Below are 24,260 nucleotides of genomic sequence, written 5' to 3' on the forward strand. Positions count from 1 at the left end.
GGGAAGCCAGCTGACAGCGTCCCAGAAAATAGGGTAATAAACCCTTGAGAGGTCTTGAGAGGAGATCTGGAAGACACAGGGCAGAATTGCCGTCAATAATATCTTATGTATTTTTTCCTTTCACAGGCAGGAACTGTATCTATCATCTCTCTTCAGTGCTATGCTTTGCAGGATTGCTCATCAATAAATTTGTAGGGTTGACTCAGTACCAAATCATATGCCTGGACTTATGCTTGTGACTATGGAGAGACATAGAAGATTAAAACACAGCACCAGTTGCTAGGGCCATTCTGATCTGACTGGAAGACCAAAAACTAGCAACAGTGTAAAAGAAAAGAAAATATAAGTAACAGTTTGCTGCAACAGCAGAACAGATGCCACAGGGAATTACATTACATGATTAATTGCCAAATGAGCCACATTAAGTCTTTGCTGGAACAAATAAAAATAAATTACTAAATTAATGATATAGGCAATTGTGCTACAGGAATTTAGTTGCCGTGGATAGTTAGACAAACCGAGCCGTTGGGAACAAGGCTGAAATGCCTCCAAATGAGGAATTTAGACCGCTTCTTCCAGGATCCTAGTGAGTGTTCTAAAAACGTACTGTGAAGACCTCGGTAAGAACTTCCTTGGGAGTTGGTGCAGTACATTTAGAGTAGGAAGACTGGGGGCAAGTAGTCGACTGGCAGAGGTCATGGGGGAAACAGAAGCAATTTCTTTCATAAAGATTTCCCTCTTTGTCATAACTTGATTTCTTTCTCTCTTACCTACCACAGGCCTCGCTGCTTGTTTTACACATTTTAGTCTTTGATCGTTCGCTATTGTGTAATGAGTATAATAATAATTAGTGTTTGTATAGTTCTTTACATCGAACAGCGTGCTTTCACTACTCACCTGACTCTTTCGTGAGCTAGGCAGGAGAGGCATCTTCATCTCCCATTTTTAGATGTGGAAATGGATGTTATTATTCCCCTCTCACAATATTAGAAGCTTCTTTCTTCAAGCTACAGAGTTTATTTCTACCCTTAAAGAGCCTAAAATAGAAGGGTAGTCTACAAATCTTAGTGGAATGTGTGGGAGTTCATATCTGCGGCAAATACAACCTCATAAAATTAGGTATTATAGATTATGCTGCCAAAAATTGATTCCAAGTAATATTAAAGTTGACTTTCTCATTTTTTTTACTTCCCAATGAGCAAGTTCAGTTTGGGAACAGATGACAGCTTCATATGTTACTCTAGGTATAATGCCACATCTGGGGGGCCTTTTTTCTTATTCTATTGGAAAGCTTTATGGAATTTTCAGGGAGATTGTACTGTAAGTATTTCTTTAAAATGAATATGTCCCTAGTGAAAAATGCATGTATATTTGAATATGCTTACAGGAAATGAAAAAAATCTTATCAGAAAAAAGTATATGTAAGAGTAAAATTATGAACTGCTGGATGTGGGCAATGTGATTACATTAACTGCTTTTTTAATTTCTGATAATCAACAAGTAGTAAGTGATTTTTGTTAATTGAGTGAGTCTTTATTTTTCTTAAAAATACCTTGAAAAGGAATGGATTCCGTACAATTTAGTAATATAATAGAGGCAGGATAAAAATGGAGACCCAAACCCTGAATAAGCTCCAGTGTGCCTGCTTTGTGATCAACAAAGGAACCTCCAAGAGGGTTGGAATAGATGATTTCTGAATTTTCTTTCATATGACGAATACATTGATTCAATTGTTATTTAGTATTTAAGATGTAATTGATGCTTCTGGAACTTTCCTATGGGTCCTGTTTATGTGATGGATTTACTGTAGCAAACTTGAAGTAGATGGAGCTGGTGCACACAAAAGGCGTTACTTATTTGAAAGAACCCACGACTTTAAAATTTGCCTATGGTAGGGAAGTGTAGCATATGTTTCAGCATAGTGGAATTTTAGAGGTCTCAGAAATCAAATGAGTTAGTCCTTGCTGGCTTCTGAGTAAAATGCAGTGCAGTAGCAAGGCAAAGCCAGATTGAAGGAATTTATAGTGTAAGTGGGTGGTAATAAAGTAGAGGCAGTGACATATGAGTTATGTTTAAAGAAATATTTATAGTCTAAAAGCATGAGTAAAGGCAGATAGGATGATGAATTAAAAGAATCAGAATTGAAGGAATGTTTTTATGTTATTTTATATTTTTAAGGGAGAATAGAGAACATTGGCTGATAAATAAGGATGTGGGCAAGATAATGAAGTCTAGAAGCTATTAAATCAAGGCAAATGTGGGTGGCTAAGCTTAGGGAACACAGATATGAAAGAAAACTAAAAGTTAAGATCCAAGGAAACCTCAAGTTGAACCTCACATATTTTTTTAGGAAATTTGAAAATCCTGAAAAGTAGCAGCTTCTGAGTTCATGGCGAAGAATAAAAACATGAAAACAAACGTTATAAAAGAGAAAAAATGAAAGAAGAAAGGGAGGAAAAGGGAAAGAAGGAAGGTAAATAAGTGAGAAGGGGAGACACAGGGAGGTGGGGGGAGTGAAGGCCAAGATCAGGGTTAGCAAAGTTTTTCTGTTAAGGGACACATAGTTTAAGATTTTAGAACGTAGGGTCATGGAGTCTGTTGCAACTATTCGGCTCTGCTTTGTACTGCAAAAGCAGCCATCTTTAAACAGTATATAAGTCAATAGATGTGTTTGTGTTCAAATAAAACTTTATTTATAAAAACAAGTAACTGGTCAGCCTTAGCCTAAGGTGCAAAGTTTGCTGACAGCTCATCCAGAGGATGCCAGACTCTATGTAGCTATAGACAAACTAAATAGTTTTATGACAGTCTTAACTGTAATTATAGGGACTTAGGGATTATATACACATATATACACACATATATGTGTGTATAATGTAAATATTTATATATGTATATGATCATATACAATTTTTGAGGCACATATACCCATACCAGAAGTCATCTGGAGTCTCTAATTCTTTGAACCTGAATAAGATCAGTCTGTCGCAGACCCTATTTTTGTAGGTCTCATATTTTCTTGGTCACTTCTGGTTCTGACTTTCTGTCCGTACCATTTTTTCCTGTGTGCTTCACACCTCTTCCATTATCTCTGCTCTAGTATTAATCTAAATATAATTCACATTGTTCAATCCCTGTTTCTACAGGGCTCAACTACATATTCACAAAGGCAAAAATGTACGGAGCATCTCTTTTCCTCCGAGTCTGATGGTCTTTGGGAGTCCTACATCATGCGTCTCCAAGCACATGACTTCACATTTCAAATTGATTTGAGATATTTTTATTTTCACAAGTCCTTTCAGTTATCATTCCACCAGGAGATTCTCAGGGGTCAACGAACTCACCTAGAATGGAGCCAGCACTCTACTCCTTGAGCCGCAGAACTACTTTTAAACTAACTATTTTGTTTTTCTTTCTTTCTGGGTCTTTTCACTCTCAGCCAAAATAAGTGAATGAATGAATTGTGTCTCAGAGCATTCAGCAAACTTTTTTTATCATTTTAATTTCATTACTAATCATTTCCTAGAAATTTACCTTTTTAGTGGAGAGACTTAATTTGTCCTCAGCAGTATCAGATTTTGTTTGTTTTTTTAGTAGAGTCCGGCATTATTAGGTCATCTCACTTGTGTTATTCTGTGTGTGTGTGTGTGATCACAAATCCATCTTATACATGGGTATCATGCTATTCATTTAAATGGATGATAGGAAGAATCAGCAGGCCTCACGGACAGTGTCAAAATGAAGAGCAAAAGCAATGTCCTTAGGAGGGAGTGGGATTTAGAATTTGATGTCTTTGGGAGATGGGCTTGATGATAGTCTAGGTGGAGATAATTAGAAGAACCTGATTTACTTTCTGCTCCCTCCCCCTACAAAATAATCCCAACAGCCTGTAATTAGAGTCAGTGTTTTAACTGCGTAGAAAAATGGAAATCATAATTAAGGCTTTTGCAAATCCCAAGAGGACTCTCCTTCAATAAATATTTGGATGATCCCTGTAATAGAATAGTCAATGTAGGTAACTCTCTTTAAACATATCTTTATGTAAATTTGAACAAATTTTTATCTGAACTTTTGTCTTGATTTTAATACATATTAAGTTTGGATCACTTTTATTTAAGGTTGTTAGTAATTAATATCAAATCAGAATATAAGTCTACATAAGTCTATTGGAATGTGAACCTCATGAGCACAGAAATTTTCATCTGTTCTTTACAATCCTCTATTCAAAGTAGAACATGAGGACTAATTACTTGAATGAATGAACTTGGAGCTTCCTCAGTTTTAAAACAAAGTTAATCTGAGGAAGACCTCATAACAGGTTTGGTTTCCTGCAGAATTCTGTCCATGCCCTCTCGCCTGGCACCACCCTTAGCTGCATTTCATGACAAGTGTGTTTTCTGTCTGGAATGAAGTAGTTACTAAGAGCTGTCAAAGAGCATTGAAGTATAACCAAGATGCTGTCAGGGCCACTCAGTGAACATCTTTGCAGGCTCTTCTACAGGGCCCGGGCTGTGTATGTGTCCCCTCTGTCTGTGTAGTGGCCTCCTTTGAATTTTCCCATCTCAATCTGGTCTGGAAACTGATGTTGCATCACCCCAAATATGAAACACATCTCTACACCTTGGTTACTTCTGATACTACACACATGAAGACATCAGTTATGACAAAATTTACTGAGTGATTGTATGGCTAGAACAACTGGTCACTCTTTTTTTTCTATTAAGTCATTCATACGTAGATCATAAATACATTTATGCCATTATAGGATTCAATGTGTTGATTATTTGTACAAATTGGAATGCTTACATCCTACTAAGCAGCATAGCCTTCACCACTTTTACCCAGTTACAGGATGAAGACATTTATGCTCCACACCTGATGGATCCAACTTGTACTTGCAGTATGTTCCATAGGTGTGGTCCCCCTACCAACCCTCCCACTATCGTCCCACCCCCCTCCCTTCCCCTCTTCCTGCCCTTCCCTCCTTCATCCTTAGGCTATAGTTGTGGAATTGAAAATTCAGTCATTAGGACAAAGCTCTCTCTCTCCCTGCCTCTTCACTTGCATTCTTGCTCATGTCTTATGACCCTGGCTTGTTGCTGTGCTGCCTAATCACTAACATCCCCTTTCACTCTGCGTTTCACTTCTCTTGTCCTTGTCGCCAATCTCCTTTACTGCTTTAACTTTTAACTTTTCTGTGCCCAGTTTCATTTTTATATGCTTTTTTGTAAGTTTGTAATGTGAAGTACTGAGAAAAGTATGAAGTGGTAGGAAGCTCTCCTTAAATGTTATAAACTGGAAAAAAAAAAAAGTATTCTACCAATGTCTTTCACTAAGCGGAGGCAAATAAATATGTCCAGACCAAGGAATTCAGTATTCAGCAGTTGAAGTAAATTATTTCCTTCATGCAAAGAAAGTAAATGGTAGTTACTTGAAATCATAAATTATTATATCCTCATTTTGGTAAGATAGATTTCTCTTTCCTGTGGAAAGTAATCATCATAATTTTAGGGTTTGGGGCGAATTCAGTATTTTTCAATATTATATTGAATAATTTGGAAGCCTGTTGAAGTCCGCACTTTCACTGTGTACATGTAGCATATGGGATTTTAGAGACAATTGAATTGAATAAAAATTCTTATTCTAAAAATAGTATGAGACACCAGATAATGCTACTTAAGCAGAATTTTTTTCCTTTCATTAAAAAGTTTTGAATTATATTCATTTATAAAGGAAGAGAATCAATGAATGATAGTTTTGTTTTTACGGAATAAAGAGTAAACTATGTTTATATACTAATTTAGTGTCTGTCCATACATTTTAAATGTGAAGTTGTTGAACCCATTGGTTAGATGATTTGCCGAGTGTCTTATGTTTTGATGCCCGGATTAAAGCCAAGCAACTCAGAATACTGTAGTACCTGCACTCTTTCTTGTTACGTTGCATAACTTTAGAATAAAACGGAAAGCCAGTAGTGTTTAACTGGGAATCAGTATAGAAAAACAATCTTGCTTTCACACTTCTCCAAAAGGTAAGTGTTCAATGTAATACAGATTCATCCTTTATCTGAATTATAGCATGATTTGCATCACACTAGTAGTAGTCCTAATCAAAGAAAATTATCTTTCAGAATAAGATTGCCATCTCTGTATTTTCTATATCTTTTTCTTTCTGATAGTAGAGTTTTCCACAGGTGTACAACCTACTTCTTGTTGAATGCATTTTACTGTTGCCTTCATTTGCCTAATAGATTCAAAATAATAATTTCAGTACCATGCTGTTTTGATCACTATAGATTTATAGTGTAATCTGAAGTCAGGTAATGTGATGCCTCCTGATTTGTTTTTATTTCTCTCTTTTTTTTAAATTAAATCATAGCTGTGTACACTAATGCAATCATGGGGTACAGTGTGGTGTTTTCATATACAATTTGAAATATTGTCATCAAACTGGTTAATGTAGCCTTCATGGTATTTTCTTAGTTATTAAGACATTCATACTCTGCTTTTAGAAAGATTCACTTGTACCCTTGTAAGATAAACCATAGAGGTGACCCACCAATCACCCTCCCTCCACCCAGCCACCCACTCTACTCCCCTCTCCCTCCCCTCTCTGCATATGCTAAGGCTATAATTAAGTTGTATCTTTCCCATGAAAGCTATAAATTATTTTCAAATTAGGGCTGTGTACATTGGATACTTTTTCTTCCATTCTTGAGATACTTTATTAACATGAACATTTTCCAGCTCCATCAATGTAAACATGAAGAAGGTAAAGTCTCCATCTTTCTTTAGGGCTGCATAATATTCCATGGTGTACATATGCCACAGTTTATTGATCCATTCGTGGATCAGTGGGCACTTGGGCTTCTTCCATGACCTAGGAATTATGAATTGGGCTGCAATAAACAAAATATTTATGCCATGGAATACTATGCAGCCATAAAAAAAGAGAGGGAGACTTTACATCTTTTATGTTTAGGTGGCTGAAGCTGGAACATATTTTCCTTAGTAAAGTATCTCAAGAATGGGAAAAAAAAGTATCCAATGTACTAATATATTAACACTTACACATTCATACAAATGATAAAACACAAAGGTAGTCCAGAAAGAAATGGGGGAGAGGGCGAGTGGAGGGAGGGTATTTGGTGGGATCTCACCTAATGTGCACAATGCAAGGATACATTTCAAAACAAGTAGGAGTAAATTATAAATGCCTTACCACAAAAATAAGTAAGTGAGGTGATGGTTATGTTAATTAGTTTATTTAAGCATTCCATATTGTATACCAAGTCATCATGTTGTACCCCATAAATGTATGCAGTTATGATGTAATAAAAATTAAGAAAAAAATCATTTTAATATATTAACTTCTGTGTACAGGATGTAAGTCAAATCAGTTACACAATCTTTCATCTTAAATCTTTCATCATATATATGAAATATATATAATTTTATATATATACATATAATATATATGAAAATAGTGACGTGAAATAGATTTAAGGAAGTAAACAGTTAACACATACACCAACAGTGTCAACTGAATTCAGGAGAATTTCACAAGTTCCAGTTCATCAACCTCATGCAAACTTGAGTAAGTAGTTGACTTGGCTTACTAACAGCGACCTTGGAAGGAGGTGAGGATCTTGTTAGAGGTCTGAAAGAAGATGTTAGAAGTATAGGCTGGCAGGTAAGACAGAATCTTGTAAATCATTGCTGGAGAGGAAAATATATAACCATAATTTTGCATGCAGGATTTTTAGTGTTTGAAGTTCACAGGACAAGAAAGAGAGTTTATTTGATATCTATGGTAGAGTGACATTGGGGTAAAAATGCTTGTAGAGATACTTAAGGGCATGGTCAGCAAGACTGAATAAAGTTTTATGATTTAACATGCTTTTGCTTTTAGTTCCTTTTGGCAAGCCCTTCCCTCATAAACTGAAAATAACTCATGAATGAATTATAACCAGTATCTTTTCATGTTTTAGAAGCTGCATGAATTTATAATGAATTCTATTCTTTGTATTCTCTGTTTGAGTGATGAAAGGGTCAGTAGCACAATTTATAGGTTAAATGATATTAGAGAACTATGCATTGTTTGACATATTTCATTAAAGCGAAGTCTATGAGCTGGGGCTTTAACAACCAGGAATTTCACACATCTGACCAGCAATCTTGTTCATAATTACTTTTATAATTGCTAGGAATAAGAAAAAAGAATTATATGCATACATTTTTTAAATTTTACAATTGTCGTTTTTATTCAGAGTGGATTTTTAAGGGTGAGGAACACTATGCCATATAAAATGTAAATATAAAGTATAATAATTACTTCCATAATACTCTTGTAAGGTAAAAAACAAGTTTGCCTTTATAAATGTTCTGGAAATATATAGCAGCATAGTAGCAACATACTAAAATTGAAATCGAAATCCTTTTGAGGGTTTATCTTTGTCAGAAGCAAAAAAGGTGAGTCGTAAATTATCCCTAGAAAATTAAAAAGCAGATTGAATCCTTTGTTTCTCATCAAAAGGTTAATCCCATTCAAAAACTCTGTTTAAAATCTCCCTGTTCATAAAATCAAAGTATTTTAAAATTAAAAACTTAATGTAAGATGCAATTGTAATATAATGACAGGCACTTGTATATGGATATATCCAATGAATGATATTGGCAGCTAACAATAAACCAATTTAAAAATTAGACATATTCTATTTGCCTTTCTGGAGCCATGAGATTTCTCGTAGCCTAGTTTAATATACATGAAACCATGACAGAAGTAAAGAACAAGGCAAGACAATGTATAATTAAGTGATAAACGGCACAGCTTTAAGAGCTGTTGGAATTTAGCAGAAGTAAATATTGCCTTTAAAAAGAACAGACATTTTCTAAATTTTGTAACACTCATTTTATTCATTTTAATCAATGGCCATAGGGAAGTTTCAGAGCCAAGGATGATAAACTATGCTATTTGAAGGGCTGCTAGAAGACAAGAAGATTGTTAATTATCCACATAATGATAGTTTAAAAAGCCAATAATTTATTTAAATATGTAATGACCTAGTTGATGATGAACATTGTTTTCCAGCTCATTGCTAAGCAAGATATGATATCTTGGTGTCGTTATGGTAATACATAACATTTAAAACTTAACATTGAATAGTTCCCCCTTTCAGGTACAATTAAATGAAAGTCCCCAAACCAGCTAGTGGCTTCAACTTTAAAATTTAAAATAGGTCTAGGAATTTCAAGAAACAGCAAGAACAATGTAGTAAAATGGGAGAGGTTAGTGATTCTTGGAATCTTATATAATTACTGGATGAAACAATGTTATTGATATTTGCCTTTCCCTTTTGGCTGGATACCAGGCCATGAGAGAGAAATGGTGACTACCTTCATTTAAAAAATTCATTCCTATTTTTCACTACCTCGCAACAAAATGCATTATATGTGACTGAAGTACGATGGAAAGGTTTAATGCTTATACAGAGAAGACCTGGGTTTTGCGTGCTTACTAATACCTCGCTAAGTCACTTAATTTCTCTGATTGAGACTCTGGTTTCTTATCCTGAGAAATGGAGCTGCACTAGCATTTTCCCCACTGCATAGTGAACTTGTGCATGCTTATAGAAAGTGCTGACTGCCAAGTGCTTCGGAGTCATTGGTTCTTTCCTATTCCATTCCCCTTTTCCTTTTTTTTTTTTTTTTAAATTAAGAACCATATCCAACTTGTAGCATACCTTGTCTTCTAACCCTTAAATTACATCACAGATATTTAGATGTCATACAAGGACATGGTATTAGGACCTTCTCTGATTCCCCTCGTATAGGCTCAAATTAATGTTCTTTCTTTCTATCCTTTCCTTCTAAGCTTGACTGAAACCCATAGAGAATTACTTGTAGAAAAAAATTTATTAACACAACAATTTCATAGGGTACAAATATGGTTGGATTGTTTCAAATACATAATGTTTCTAGAAAGTAGAGTTAGCTTCCTATTCTTGGATAAAGTAATGATTTTTCTGGTGGATGTGGCATTCACAGGAAAGACAGTTGGCTGACAGAAATCCAGAGTTATGATTTCTGCTGTTCACTGCAAGGTCAATGGTTAATTAAGTCACCACCAGTAGAAATTTGATCATGGATGAGGTCTCCGACTTTGCCTCTATCACTGAGCTCGCCAAGGATGACTCAGCTAAGTCCTTATATTAACTTTGCTTTCTCCAGACAGGTGCATGATTCATTCTGGACTGACAGGAGATGTGGGTTGTGGGGCTGTAATGTTACTTCCTAAATACTGCTATACCCATTTGAGAAAATGTGCTCATCAGAAATAGGATTTAACTTTAAATGTTTTGTTTGTCATGAAAATTAACCACATACTGTCATAGACAGTTTAGATGGGTGAGGGTCTTAAGGGTGACTTTATTCCTTGTTCTACTAAATAATTTACTAATTCAATTTCAAGAATATTGTCTGTTATGTGCTCAGCATAAAAATTAAAGAAAGGCACTGGAATTAAGCTGATGGAAAAGAACAGCATTAACTTTCCTTCACTGAGTCCAGCAATCACCCCAAGTCCCAAATAGGTAAACTAAGGCCCAGAACATTTAATTGACTTGCTTAATATTCAATTAATCAGTATCAAAACGAGAACCAAAATCCCCGGCTCAGCGCCGCCTCCCCCTGCAGCATTTACCCTCAGTCAGAAGCCTTTTAATTTCTTCCGTAATTGACCGTGCATGGCGTGATGTACTATGCTTGGCCACCTTCTCTTTGTATCAGCACTCAAATACATAAAATCCAAACAGGAGACACCCCAGAAAACTTAGGTGCCTTTAAATGCAGGCAGTGTACATAACAGCCCAAGCGTTTTCCTGCTTTAGAAGAAAAATATCTTTGTTTACATTTGTATCATTTTCTCAGTATCTTTGTTCTGTGAGTCTGTCCATAAATAACCTTCTGTCAGCTTTTCTCTGAAGTGTACTTTGTGCCACATTTTCTGTGTCACAGACAGGTATGTGAGAAGAAAAACAAATGGCGCTTTTACTCAAATTAGGAATATGGGATATTTGTTGTCCTCTGACAAAATCGAAATACATATTCATGGCATCCTACCAATTCAGCAGAAATTCCGTGTCTGCCTCTAGGCTGCCTTCAACTAGGTCACACCAGGCAGATAAGGATAGATGAGGCCTCCTAAGTGTCTGTTGGGAGGGATCCATTTTTGAAGGCTGGGGCGGGAAGCAGTTTGAGTTGTACCTTATGTATATTTATGGTTCTTGCGTTTACTCTCCTGCCAGTCCCCCGTGGGAAGCATTGTATTGGTTCACTTTGACGGTATTGAATGAGGCACAGCGTTTTAACCTCTTTTCTCTTGTAATTATATAAACATGTACACTGTACACGGTGACCTGGGAATGATGATCAGAACATCTGTTATGATAAACGAAACAGTGAATGAGAGCTGATTTTTGAATTGTAAAGCACTAAAAGTCACTCTTCTGATCTGTGACTTTATGCAAATAGGATCTTTGAACATGTTGCTGAAACCTGCCATTCTTGAACTTACCAGAGGTAGAAAGAGAGCTTGCTTTTCATTGTGTTCGTGTGGGTGCTACCCCGCTAGGGAGTTATTTGTTTTTCTTGAAATCAATTAAGTTAAACATTATAGTAATTTGTATAGTAGTTTAAGCATTCTAGAAACACAAGAAAAGTGTCAGTTTAAGGTAACTATTAATAATAATGTCAATATAACCTGGTAGTAGCAAGACTTCTCAACAATAGTTCCTCAGGATGAAATCAGCATCCCTTACACCTATCCTTGGTAAACTTTTGGCTAAGGACACAAGAGCCAAGGGGTAAAAAATAAAATAAATATTATTCTCATCATTTGTCTCCCAAAATTAGTTAGTTGAAGACCCTACCCGGGGGGCATGTTATGAGAATCCTCTGCCCATTCATCTAATTTCTTGCAGACCTACTTCACCACATCTTTTTTTTTTTTTTTTAATTTCACAAATGAAGGGCTCTTTCACGACTTGCACTTTACCTTGTAACCACATCTTAATTTATTTGCTCATTCAATCTTCACAACATTTTGAATCTGGTACTTGGTAATATCAATAACAGCGTTTTTTAATAAGAAAAAACTGAAGTATCAAATTTTAATAGACTTGCCAAGGCCAATCACCAGAAAGGCTGAACTGGACTGTGAACTCAAGAGGACTGACTTCAAAGCCCTTATTTTTGAATCAGTACACAACATTGCCTCTGTTTTATTGCAATGTAACCTGAATATTTTTCTGTGTCAATCAATGTACAGCTCACTGAGTATTTTAATAATTGCACACTCTTCCTTCAGTGGTTGGCAAGGCTAAATAGAACTAACCAACCCCAGGTGATGTACACTTAGATTGTTTCTATTTTATATTATTGTTAAAAATGAGTCTGCTGTGATCACACGTCTTTACACCTGTGTAATTTCTAGTGTAATTTGTCTAGCTCTTCAATATCTATGCAGTTTGCCTTCCTTGCTAATAGAAATTTACCCCCGCAGAATTATTTGCTCAAACATGATTTCTTGATTGTGCTGTTCAATAGAATTGTATTAATGCACAAAATATATTCTGTATACCCTCTGCATTCCAGACAGCTAAGAGCTGCAGATTCAACATGGAGTAAGAGTTGCAGCTACTAATTCTCACTAAGCAATAGATTTTAAATGAAAAGATTTAAAAGCTTTGCTTGATTGTAAGCCCATAGTTCACTTTTCAGGAGATACTTAGGAGTATTACCAATTTAAGCGAAAATCTAGCAGGGGTGTGTGTGTGTGTTTGTGTATGTGTATGTGTGTGTATCTGTTTTGACTCATTCTCCATTCTGAACGAAGCACCACGCTCTACAGCTAGGTCACTTCATTTGACCATGAGACATCCACTCAGGGAGTGTCCACACAAAGTCAGTGAGCATTTTGGTGAGTGACCTATCACTGTGTTTGACAGTGTTGAATCACTCAAATTTTTTCTCCTTTACTTTGTCTCTGGATGAACTAGCTGGTTTTTAAAGTTTTCCTCAGACTTTGCTTTTGTATGACTCTTTCTGCATATGCATCAGATTTAAGTGTGTACTCAAATATGTGTACGTTATTTCTGCATTAGATCTTTCCCTGGATAAGCTGCATTATCTGCAATTAAAATTTCTGCAATGATTCTTTTGAGTTAGATATTTGGGAAAAATGTTACTAAATTTTGGTACTTTTTCTTACATATTATTATGTCCCTTAATAATTCTCTACTCTATTTTTCCCCTATTGCTTTGGATTCTCTCAGTTTTTAAATTAAGCAAGAAAAAAAAATATTTGCTATTAGAGGCTGAAACTAGTTCTGAAGAGTAAGAATTTCTTTATGGATTCCAATTAGCCTTAAAAATATAGATCTGTGTTCCACAGTCTATCCTAATTATATTAAATTACTAAAAGTTACCCCCAAACAGTTTGTAAGTTAGCAAAGGCTTTAACAAATAAGTGAAGCTTTCTGGATTCCTGGAATGGACACAATCTGATCCACATGATTCTCTGAGTTACTTGAGTAAAGGAAATAAATAATAACCATTTGAAGATTCCTCCAGTATTTCCTTTATATTATGTTAATGTAAAAATGTGGTTTTAAATGTCTTTTATTTTGTGTTAGTACATGCAACACTGTCATATTCCCTCTCCATGCTAGTGGTTTATTCTTCAAATATGTTTGAAGAATACATCTGACATTATATGTCAGATACTAAGTTAAGTGCAAGGATAAGTAAGCTGTCTTTGCTAACCTCAAAGAATTTTCAGAGGAATCATGTATGATAACAGAAAGCTATGGCTCTTAATGATGTTAGAAGTACTAGAAAAGAAGAATGAAAAAGATTTTATGAGTGAGATGTTTGATATCTCCCTGGGGAAGTTCGTGGAAATTTGGGCTCCCTGAAGGAGGTGATGAGATGTTATTAATTAGTGGTAGCATGATGTAATATTTTCAACAATCTCAAACTTCTTTAAGTCTCACTAATACTATAACTTTAGAAAAGGGAAAACAAAAATAATTTTAAGGACATTAAGAAACTTTGTCAAAAATGATAAAATTAAACAGTTGTTTATTCTTCTTTAGCTTCCTGACATCTGACTGTTCTTTCCAAATTCAAAATATATTTGCATCTATTCTTTTATTGGTTGCATTTAGTAATCTTTAGATGCATGGTTTCTCAAATCAATGTAAGTTTTGCAAATGAAAGAGTATTAAGAAGGATCTCAGATTTGTAAGAAAGTGGCACGCAACCAGATCTTCTTAAATTCAGAATCAGTATTCCTCCGCAATTTACCACACAGTTCTTAAACAGTTTTAGAATCATGAAGGTTTTCTTGAAACTCTGATATCCATGATCGTTTTACCTGATCCCTCACTTTTCAGAAGAGAAAATGGAAATCTGAATAGTGAAAGAACTTGCCCATCCAATCACTTTGCCTTTTCAGTTAACTGACCTATTTTCTAAAATATCAATATAATTAAAGTGTGTGCTCTTGGCCTTCAAATAGTTGGTGTGTTTGCACTGTTTATATGGTGATTGTGTATGTGGCTGCCTTCCCTGTTATCTCAGTTTGATCACTTCTATTTATATCTTGATATTATTCAAGCATCTGCCTCCCCAATCAGTATGCATTCCTTCTAGGTCTTAAATTGCTAACATTTAAGTAGCCATTTCCCAATTTTCTTCTCAGTGTGTAGTACATCTACTTTAAAATTAATATTATTTGAATGTGTAATTTTAAGGTCCTCCCTAGGATTTTAATGGCCCATTTGTAGAAGGAAAAATCAACACCTATTTTCCATCCACTACTGAAAAATGTGTTGAAAACAGTAGGAGGCTTGTAAAGTTAAAAGCGTATTTATTTTTAAAATAAGAAAGTACATTTACATGCCACAGAACAACCAATCTTGTCAAAGGGGACTGTTAACACTATTTTCTGCAACTGGATTTCAGTTTACATATTGCCTTCTCACTCACATTTTTTATTCTCGCCTGCAGCAGCAGCTCCTTTTATTCAAATGCCCAGGAAAAGGTTGAGTTGAATTGAATGTGATCAACCTAGGAGGATATATGCAAAGATACATTGACTGTCTTCTATGAGTTGGAGAAGTGAAAGGAGTACTAGAACTGCACAAATTCCCTGGCACTCCACGTACAAAATTTCATTAGCCAAATATCTGTAGAATTTTATTTTACCTGAAACATTGACAAAAGTGCTATTTTTTTTTTTTTGATGAGACAACTTAGTAACATTATAGTGAAGGTTATTGTCGCTAAAAATATGGCCCAAAATACTGGTAACCATCCTTTCACTAAATTAGAAATAACCCATTACTTTATGTCTTTAGTTTATTAAAACTGAGTGCAAAGAGTGAGGGACATCTTTCAAAGTGAAGCAGAGGTCAGTTACCGTTTCTTGCTTGGAAAAGTCATACATGACACTATGTGCATTCTATATATTTGCCTTTTTTTTTTTTTTTTGAAGTTTTTGGCTGGGGATGGGTTTGAACCCTCCACCTCCAGTATATGGGGCTGGTGCCCTACTCCTTGAACCACAGGAGCCGCCCTATATATTTGCCTTTTGAGGGGTTGCAACCTACTTATTTATTTTTCTATGTTGTTTCAGTTATTGAGGTCCATGAGTACATGTGTTTGTATACCTGTAGAGAGTTGAATAACTAAGATGGCATCCACCAACTTTACACAATACCAGTTTCAGAATGTTATAGTCACTCTTCATGCGGATGTAAAACTTTAAGAATTGGTTTTGAGATATTGAAAATATTTACCATCCAAAAAGAGGCAAACTATTGAAAAAACTCATAAGTTTAGGACGACGAGTGGCAATGTTACTCAGCAGAAAGCAATATGCCACAGTGATTAAAAGCTAAGCCCTGGATTGAGGTGTCCTGTGTCCTCATCCAGTGTCCATCACTGCTGACTGACCTTAGGAAGAAACTCAGGTTACTGGATCTGTTCTGAGACCTAAAGCAGAATACAAATAGGCCCAGGAAAGCAGGTCATTTGGCCTAAGAATTAAACTGTGTGTGGGACTATGGAATGTACTGGAGGAGAACAATATGTATGCTCAATAATTTAGACAATTTAAATATCATAGTTATAGTCAGAACTAAAATATAAAATATTATAACAATGGGAAATATGTTGTAGACAGAAGATGAGTCAATTTTTTTTTATTCCTTTTTTTTTTTTTTTTTTGACCAGGGCTGGGTTTGAACCCACCACCTCTGACATGTGGGGCCGACACCCTATTCCTTGAGCCACAGGCACTGCCTGAGTCAAATTTTTGATGACTTTTCTATTAATGTTTGTAAAGTACTTTACACAATGCCTGATACAGAGTATATTCCCAGTAAATGTTGATCATTAGAAGAATTCATTCTTGCATCTCAAGATCTAAAATTTAAATGTGTTTCATACTGATTTAACTTTCTTATATTTCAAATTGCAAGAGTATGCATTATCATGATTATCTGAGACTTTAACTCTTGGTTATCATTTTTATCACTTACTTGAACATAAAAACAAGACTGAGTGTGACCCAAAGACAAAGAAAAGAAACATATTTCATATTTCTTTGTAATAATTCTAACTTGCTTTAATACATTAGATTTTGAGCAAATTAATATTAATAATCATGATAGAATCAGGATTCAAGTGGTCTTAATTAGAAAATTAAACTATAAGTAGATGATGTTAATTAGGGACATATGTTAAAGAAAAGTACATCACAAACAAACTTTTTCAACAATAAGCTTAAGAATCAGTAGTATAATATTTGCACTCTTAAAAAAACACTATGCATTTTAATTATAAAATATGTATTTAGGGACCTGACTCCCATCATAATTTGCTTTGCTTCCCCACTTGGAGTATAACATTGAGCTGTGAGCACCCTGGAGTGTATTCAGAAGGAAGGTAACTAGAAACATGAGATGATAAGAATAGTCATGTGAAAAATAAGACTTCAAAGTTTTAAGCTGAATAAAAAATACTACAGGAAGGTGAAATCTGTTTTTGAATTCTGGAAGATGATCGTGTCAAAGTTGGGCTTGAATGTATCTCAGTTGGAACAAATGATTAGAACATTTAGGAAAGCAGATGATGGATGAACACATGGGAGAACTGTGTGCCAGAGTTCTCCGGAGAAGTAAGGGACCTCTTTAGATGGAGACCAACAGGTAGCAGTTGAGATAACTGAGTACTGATGGGTGGACTGGATGCTTTAGTGATTGTGTGATGTTTAGATTTCTCCATCTTTAACACTTAGGTCATATCTGATTTTAGTAAATAGCAAATATAAATACATGCAGATTAATTTCATGCTTATTTTGAGAGATCTGTTCAAAACATGCAATAATAATAAATGTAGGAGTTTCATTTCCTCCTTTTTCTTCCTCTCTCCCTCCAAACTTTTAATATTATTTTTTAAACATATAGAAAGTTTCAAGTAATATAATAGTATACTAAACGCTTACATACTCACCATCTTAAACATTTGCTAACAGTTTTTAATTTTTGCTTTTATGATATTTCACATCTAAACATTTCAGGATGATCTCTTAAGAAAAATAAGATTTATTTTTCTTAAAAGGCAAAACAAAAAAAAAGTCTCTAATTTCATTTAACATCCAGGACATTGGCCTTTGGCATTATATTGTATCAAAATTAGACAGTTGTGATGATTTGATTCTCTGGATAGTGATTACATAAAATTAAAATGAAGAGGACACTGTTTGCATTTGTGTAGGTAGAAAATAAGGTCAGCATAACATTTGAGAAAAGCAGCATATCTCCTTAGAGAATAACAGGTGATATGTCACTCAGAACATCAATTTCTTTATTAAATTAAAAGTCTATAAAACACTGATTGTACCTACTTTAAGACCTATTTGAAAAGTCCCAGAGGTTAGCTGTGATGTTGCTGGGCACATCCATCATAGGTTTATGAGTCATACAATCCTTTGTAGTAGTTAAAATTGATCTGAAAGAGAAAGGCATTGGCTAGGCTTCAGCAGTTGCCTAATAAATCTTTTATTTTAAGTCTTGAGTAATGATGTTCTTTTGTGAGTCGGGCACTGTGATGGGAAATGTTTCAGCACTGGGTGTCCTGAGTAAACGAGGGATCTCTTTTCATTTGGTGTTCTATATCTACAAACAAAGTGGGACAACTCTGTGCATGTAAAGTAAGTACTCTCCTCTGCTTCTCTCCTATTTACCTTAAGAAACCTATCATAGCATGACAAGAACTGTTAACTTTTAATTTAGGCTTGGAAAAATAATCTCAGGCATTTTATTGTTTGATATAGAGGTTATATAAGATGTGACGGCTCTTCTTGAATTAAACAAAACAACAAAAACAAGTGTTGGGCTGTAAGAATGATTATCTTAGATGATTTTCTGAATTTGAAAATGCTAACGGTACGTGTGCGAAAGCAATATATTTTACTTGGGTCACCCAGAGAATAAGGAATTGGATGATAACTACAATGTAGTCTCTAGATTCTTGAACATATGTGCAAGTCTAGGGAAAGCATGATGCTATAGATTATTAAGGATCCTACAGTTATTCTATGTTTTTTACTATTCTGGGATGTATTTTTATCCACTAAAAATGATTTGTAAACTCTATGCTATACCTATTCTCTTTTCTCAGACCACATGCTTATGAAATGCTACACACAATTCTGACACTTCATAATAAAAAGAATAAGGCTAGAAGCAAACAGATTTTATAGGAGTTACACAGGACAAAGTAAATATTATTGTTCAAGCCATAGAAAGAAAAAAATCCTGCTTAAAATCATGTAAACAACAATTATTCCACAAGTTCAAGAACAGTCGCAAAAAATGCATTTCCATGTAATTATTAATAGTAATTTTAAACTCAAAAGGTGTATTTTAAGAATAAAAACAGCTGTTTTTTTTTTTTTCCCTCAGAGAATCCAGTTTATGGACCTTATTTTCTACTTCACAAAGAAAATACATAAAATATGTATCCATTTATGTTTTCTGCCTATCTCAGACTACAGATAACTGGGAGGAAGGTGCCTCCACCAAGGCTTAGCCTACTTTCCAAGCTTTGGATTTGATCATCTCTCGCTCCTAAGACACCTGGCTCCAACACTTACCAAGGGTCCTCAAACTTTTTAAACTGGGGGCCAGTTCACTGTCCCTCAGATCCTTGGAGGGCCGGACTGTGGGCCCTGGGATGAGTCGGCTGCTAAGCAGGACAGGTAGTGGCAGCAAAAACACCCGGTGGGCCGGATAAATGTCCTAGGTGGGCCGCACGTGGCCCGTGGGCTGTAGTTTGAGGCCGCCTGACTTACACTCTCCCTTTTCTACCTTTCACTGTTTCCTTCCTATTGGTTCTTTCCCTTTGGATATAACCAGGTTAAGGATGTTTGTGCATTTGCTTCACTCATAATGAAAAAGATTTAATATGTTTATATACAGTTTGTTAATCTATTCCTGGATTGATGAACATTTAGTTTGTTTCCATGTTTTGGTGGTTATAAATTGAGATATGACAAACAATCTAGTGCAAATGTCTTTATGATGAAATGATGTTTTTTTTCTTCTGGGTAGATGCGTAGCAGTGGGATTACTGGGTCAAATGGGAGGTCTAATTTGAGTTCTTTCCAAAGAGGCTGTAATAGTTTGCAGTCTCACCAACAGAATAAAAGTGTTCTGCTCTCTCCACATCCATGCTACCAACTTGGGGACTTTGTGATGTGGCTCTTCTCATTGGGGTTAGGCCATATCTCAGGCTGCTTTGATTGCATTTGTCTGATGATTAAGGGAAATGAACATTTTTTCATGTTTGTTAGCCATTCATCTCTTTTCTTCAGAGAGTGTTCTGTTCATGTCTCTTGCCCAGTGATAGATGGGATTGTTTGCTCTTTTTTTGTTGATTAATTTGAACTCTCTCTAGATCCTAGTTATTAAGCCTTTGTCCAATTTATAACATGCAAATATATTTTCCCATTCTAAAAGTTGTCTATTTGTTTTAATTGTTGTATCCTTATTTACGTTGTTTATTTACATGTTTATTTACATTGTTTTTTTATGTTGCTGTTGCCATTGCCCGTGAAGCCTTCATTATAAAATCCTTCCCCAGTTTGACATCCTCAAAAGTGTTCCTACACTTTCTTCTAGGATTTTTATCATTTCATGTCTTAGATTTAAATCTTTTGTCCATTTTGAGTCAATTTTTGTAAGTGGTGAAACTTACATTTCTAATCATATAGAAGTTATTATATCTCACATTTTAGGATGTTTTGTGTATGTTTCCAGGAGAATTTTGAAAAAAACTACCAGTTTGTAGTAGAACAGGCTTTGAGGTCAGGCACAAGTGGATTCTACTAATAGCTGTATCAGTTGATAGCTGTATGATTTTTGGCCAAAAGGGTCTTTCCTGCAAAATACTACTGGGATTTCTGCAAAATAATAATGCTACTGGTATTTCTTTGGTTCAGTGTAAACTTAGACACTTATTGGGTGCTCACTCCATGGCAGCTACTCTTTTGAGTGTTTTGCACAACCTGATATATAATCTTTAGTACAACTCTCTACAGTAGCCTCCCTGGTCATCTTTATTTCTAGAGATGAGATAACTCAGGCTGAGATTTTAAGCAACTGCCCAACTTTACACAGATGGCAAGTGACAGGGCAAGATGTAAGCCCAGTCTGGCTTCAGAGCCCATACTCACACCACTATGGTCCTCCACACATGTAAAACATCTAGTTTGATGCTTAACACTCATGAGGCACATACATATCCTTCTGGTTCCCAAAAGTCACCAAAGATTTTCAATATATTCAGGATACTATTTCACAATAAGTTGATTGCTCCAGTAACTACATCATCAAATGGATTAAAATTCAGAATAAGAGAAATATTACAAACGAATGTGGTATCAAATAACACATTTTCCTTTTTTTCCCTAAATATAAATTTGCCTTATCCCCATAGTATTTTCTGAGTCCTAATTCCTAATAGTTAAAGGAATTATTAGCGTACTATGACTTCTTACTAGTTTATAACAGGTAATTTGTTACTCATATAGTCACCTGACATACATATGTCAAAATACCTTTGATGAAGTATGAATTACTAGCTGGAGAGCTGGCTTATTCAAGTGAGTTTAATTCATAATACTTGTGCTGCGGGTACATGGTGTGAAATTTGAAAAGAAAGATAAATGTTCTTCATTTTAAAGTACTAGTTTCCTAAGGACAGAGGTTGGGGGGGGGGGTTAGGTGCCAGGTGCTCCCTCTTTTTGTTTAATTCACCAAACAGCAATAAAAAAGAAATTCTTTTGGAAGCCAAGGTCACAGGTCACTCTCAGCTGATGAGAGAGTAATGGTATCAGAGAGAAGGAAAGCTAGGACAGGAGTGAGGGAACTAGCTGGTGGAAGATGAAATAGAAGGGATGTATTTTTAAATTATATTTTATATTTTATGGCCAAAATTATATGTTATAGTGCTATTCGTTGATTAAGGGATTTCCATTGTTTTTGAAAGGTATCATTCATAAATATCAAGTATCTTCTAAAATACTGCAATATACTCTCTTCTCACAAGATGCAGGAATTTGCAAATGTTTGGGGCTATTAACATAATAAGTAACAGATTAAAATTGTACTAAGTAATCCTGATGAATGAATGGAGACAAATTTAATATAATTTTCCCAATGCCTAACTGTATAGTGTAAGTCAATATAAAGGATTAATTACTTTGGAACCACGTGCAAAATTTTGGGGGGTGATTTTCAGTACTTAAGGCATACTTGCAGTACTTAATTTTTAGTACTTAAGGGCTATACATACTTAGCTCTTAAAATAATTAACACGTGAAGAAAAAAGGCAAAATCTTAGTTACATCATGTTAAATTCTGGCAGCAATATTAAGGCAGTTTTGCTTGTATAGATTTATCTAAAAGGGAATATGGCAAATTTCATAGAAAAAGTAAGCATAAATGCCATGGACTTAAGCCTCTCTCTCTCTCTGCCTCTCTCTCACACACATGCACACTCATCCATACACACAGTTAAAAGCACAGAAAACTTCTGAAATTTTCTCTATCTTATAAGAACCGTGTGATTATTCTCTTTCTTTTTGTTAGGCGGTATTTTTGAATATGTGGAATCTGGCCCAATGGGAGCTGAGGAACTTGCATTCAGATTTGCTGTGAACACAATCAACAGAAACAGAACCCTGTTGCCCAATACCACCCTCACCTATGACACTCAGAAGATAAACCTCTATGACAGTTTTGAAGCATCCAAGAAAGGTAATTGGTCAATAGTTAACATTATGTTTTCTGGAATTCACATTTTTAGGTATTCTTTAAAGATGTATTACTTCCATTATATAGTTAATAAGTTGTTGGGGAAAATTGCATGCAAAGATTTATTTTCAAAATGCACATAAATTTTATCCAAGAAGGTAAAGTTATATAATTTCCTACTGCAAAAAGTCGGTTTATGACATAAAATATGATTATATCTGTGATAGTTTTTTTGCCATTAATTCTTTGGTCTTATTATTAACTTTTCCTAATTTCAAAAACTCAGTAAAAGAAATATTATGTATCAGTGGATTTTACCAAATTTTACAATTAATAGTTACATTTTCATAAGCATCATCTGTTAATCCCACTATAGTATTACTCATCTCAATTTATTGCCTACCTTGAAATCTATATTGTTCTTTGTGATTTTATAAAGTCAGTCCAATTTTAAAATTTCACTGGAAAATTTTGAACAACTATCACCTTGTGTATACTACATGCTTATTTTTTTAACCACTTGATATTTCTTCTTGTGACTTAAAATAAATGGTTAATGATATAAAAACAATTATATATAAAGAAATAATTGTAACACTTATAAATTTTATTTATTTTATTATGTTGTGACTATTTTCAATGTAAAGAATAAGAAAATAATTTTTTTTGGAATATGAATTTAATATTTATATATGAAAGAAAGGATTAGAAGTAAACTATGATCAAAGCCTTTATTTTAACCAAACAGCAGTCTGAATAGTGAATGTGTTTGATAGGTGTTTGCAGTCTTCTGTGGGTGATCTTATAGTAGGTGATCTCTCCTTTTGCATAGTTAGTATTGAGTAACAGAAATTAAATTTTAAATTTTTTAATGTAGATATTCTTTAAAGAGGGATATTACAAAACATTTGTTATTTATAACTTCATATTTTTGAATAATGCTTGCTTTTGTGTAATGCTAATACAGTTTTACTAGCTACCTTACAGTAATGGAAATGTACATAATTACTTATAATTCTAGGTTGGTGCAATTTTTCCGTAAGCTCATTAATATTAATGGCAGCTGACAAGGTACAATATTTCCTGAGATGAAAGGATCTTTCTTTTCCCCCAGCAGCTAACTAGTGTTTATCAAAGCCATATTCGGCATGCCCTTTGAGTTTGTATCTTTATGAATACCAATAAGTTTCCATATTTCAGAACCATGTCTGGGTGATGAAAGGTTTTGAAGGCTGAAGAAAAGGTTAAAGGTTACTGTGAAATACTACATTTGTCATCATAATTGCAAAATTAGTCATTAACTGCGAGACAAGTGCGTTTCATTAGTGGCATAGTTCGTGATTATTTCTATTAGGGAGAAGAAGCTCTGCCTCTAATGAAAACATTTTGACCAAAGAGTATGGAATATGAGTGCAGTATGGGTAAAATAGTAAGACATTTCTTAATGGTGATTTCAAAGAAACGATGTTTTTAAAAACCCAAAAAGAATGTTCTGACAACAAATGGAGTATTCTGCTAGTAATGCCCAAGCCAAATTTTGAGGTGATATAAAGTCCTCTGGTAGCTAAAATATCATAAGAAATTTATGAACTTTATTACTCATTAAAAACTTTTAGGATTCAGAACTATACAGTTGACTTTGCCCTACCGCTGGAAAAGCTCAAATATGTGTTTAAGTAACTTTCTTCATGAATGTCCTGGTTTGAACCTGATTTTGTGAAGTTCTTTCTTGTTGTGCAATTATTGTTTAGAGGTCCCAATAATATGGAAAAAGAAAATATAAGGGAGAGAACAAAAATGATTTTTGAAACTCATCAGAGTGTATTATACATATACAAATAATGTTGTTAATGATTATGAAATAAACTTAAT

At 34.7% G+C, this 24,260-nt stretch overlaps 1 protein-coding gene across 3 annotated transcripts in view; it reads left to right on the forward strand.

Annotated features, from left to right (window-relative positions):
• The window catches only part of GRIK2 (glutamate ionotropic receptor kainate type subunit 2), a 656,554-nt gene that overhangs the window by 194,189 nt on the left and 438,105 nt on the right, over positions 1–24,260 (forward strand). For all 3 annotated transcript variants that reach the window (XM_023508414.1, XM_003802378.2, XM_023508415.1), the window contains exon 2: positions 22,224–22,391. In XM_023508414.1, the coding sequence (XP_023364182.1) occupies positions 22,224–22,391 (168 nt within the window). The remainder of the gene's footprint in view (positions 1–22,223; positions 22,392–24,260) is intronic.

The sequence above is a fragment of the Otolemur garnettii genome, unplaced genomic scaffold (assembly GCF_000181295.1).
Source record: "Otolemur garnettii isolate 467f Iridium unplaced genomic scaffold, OtoGar3 scaffold00246, whole genome shotgun sequence".
Lineage (NCBI taxonomy): Eukaryota > Metazoa > Chordata > Mammalia > Primates > Galagidae > Otolemur > Otolemur garnettii.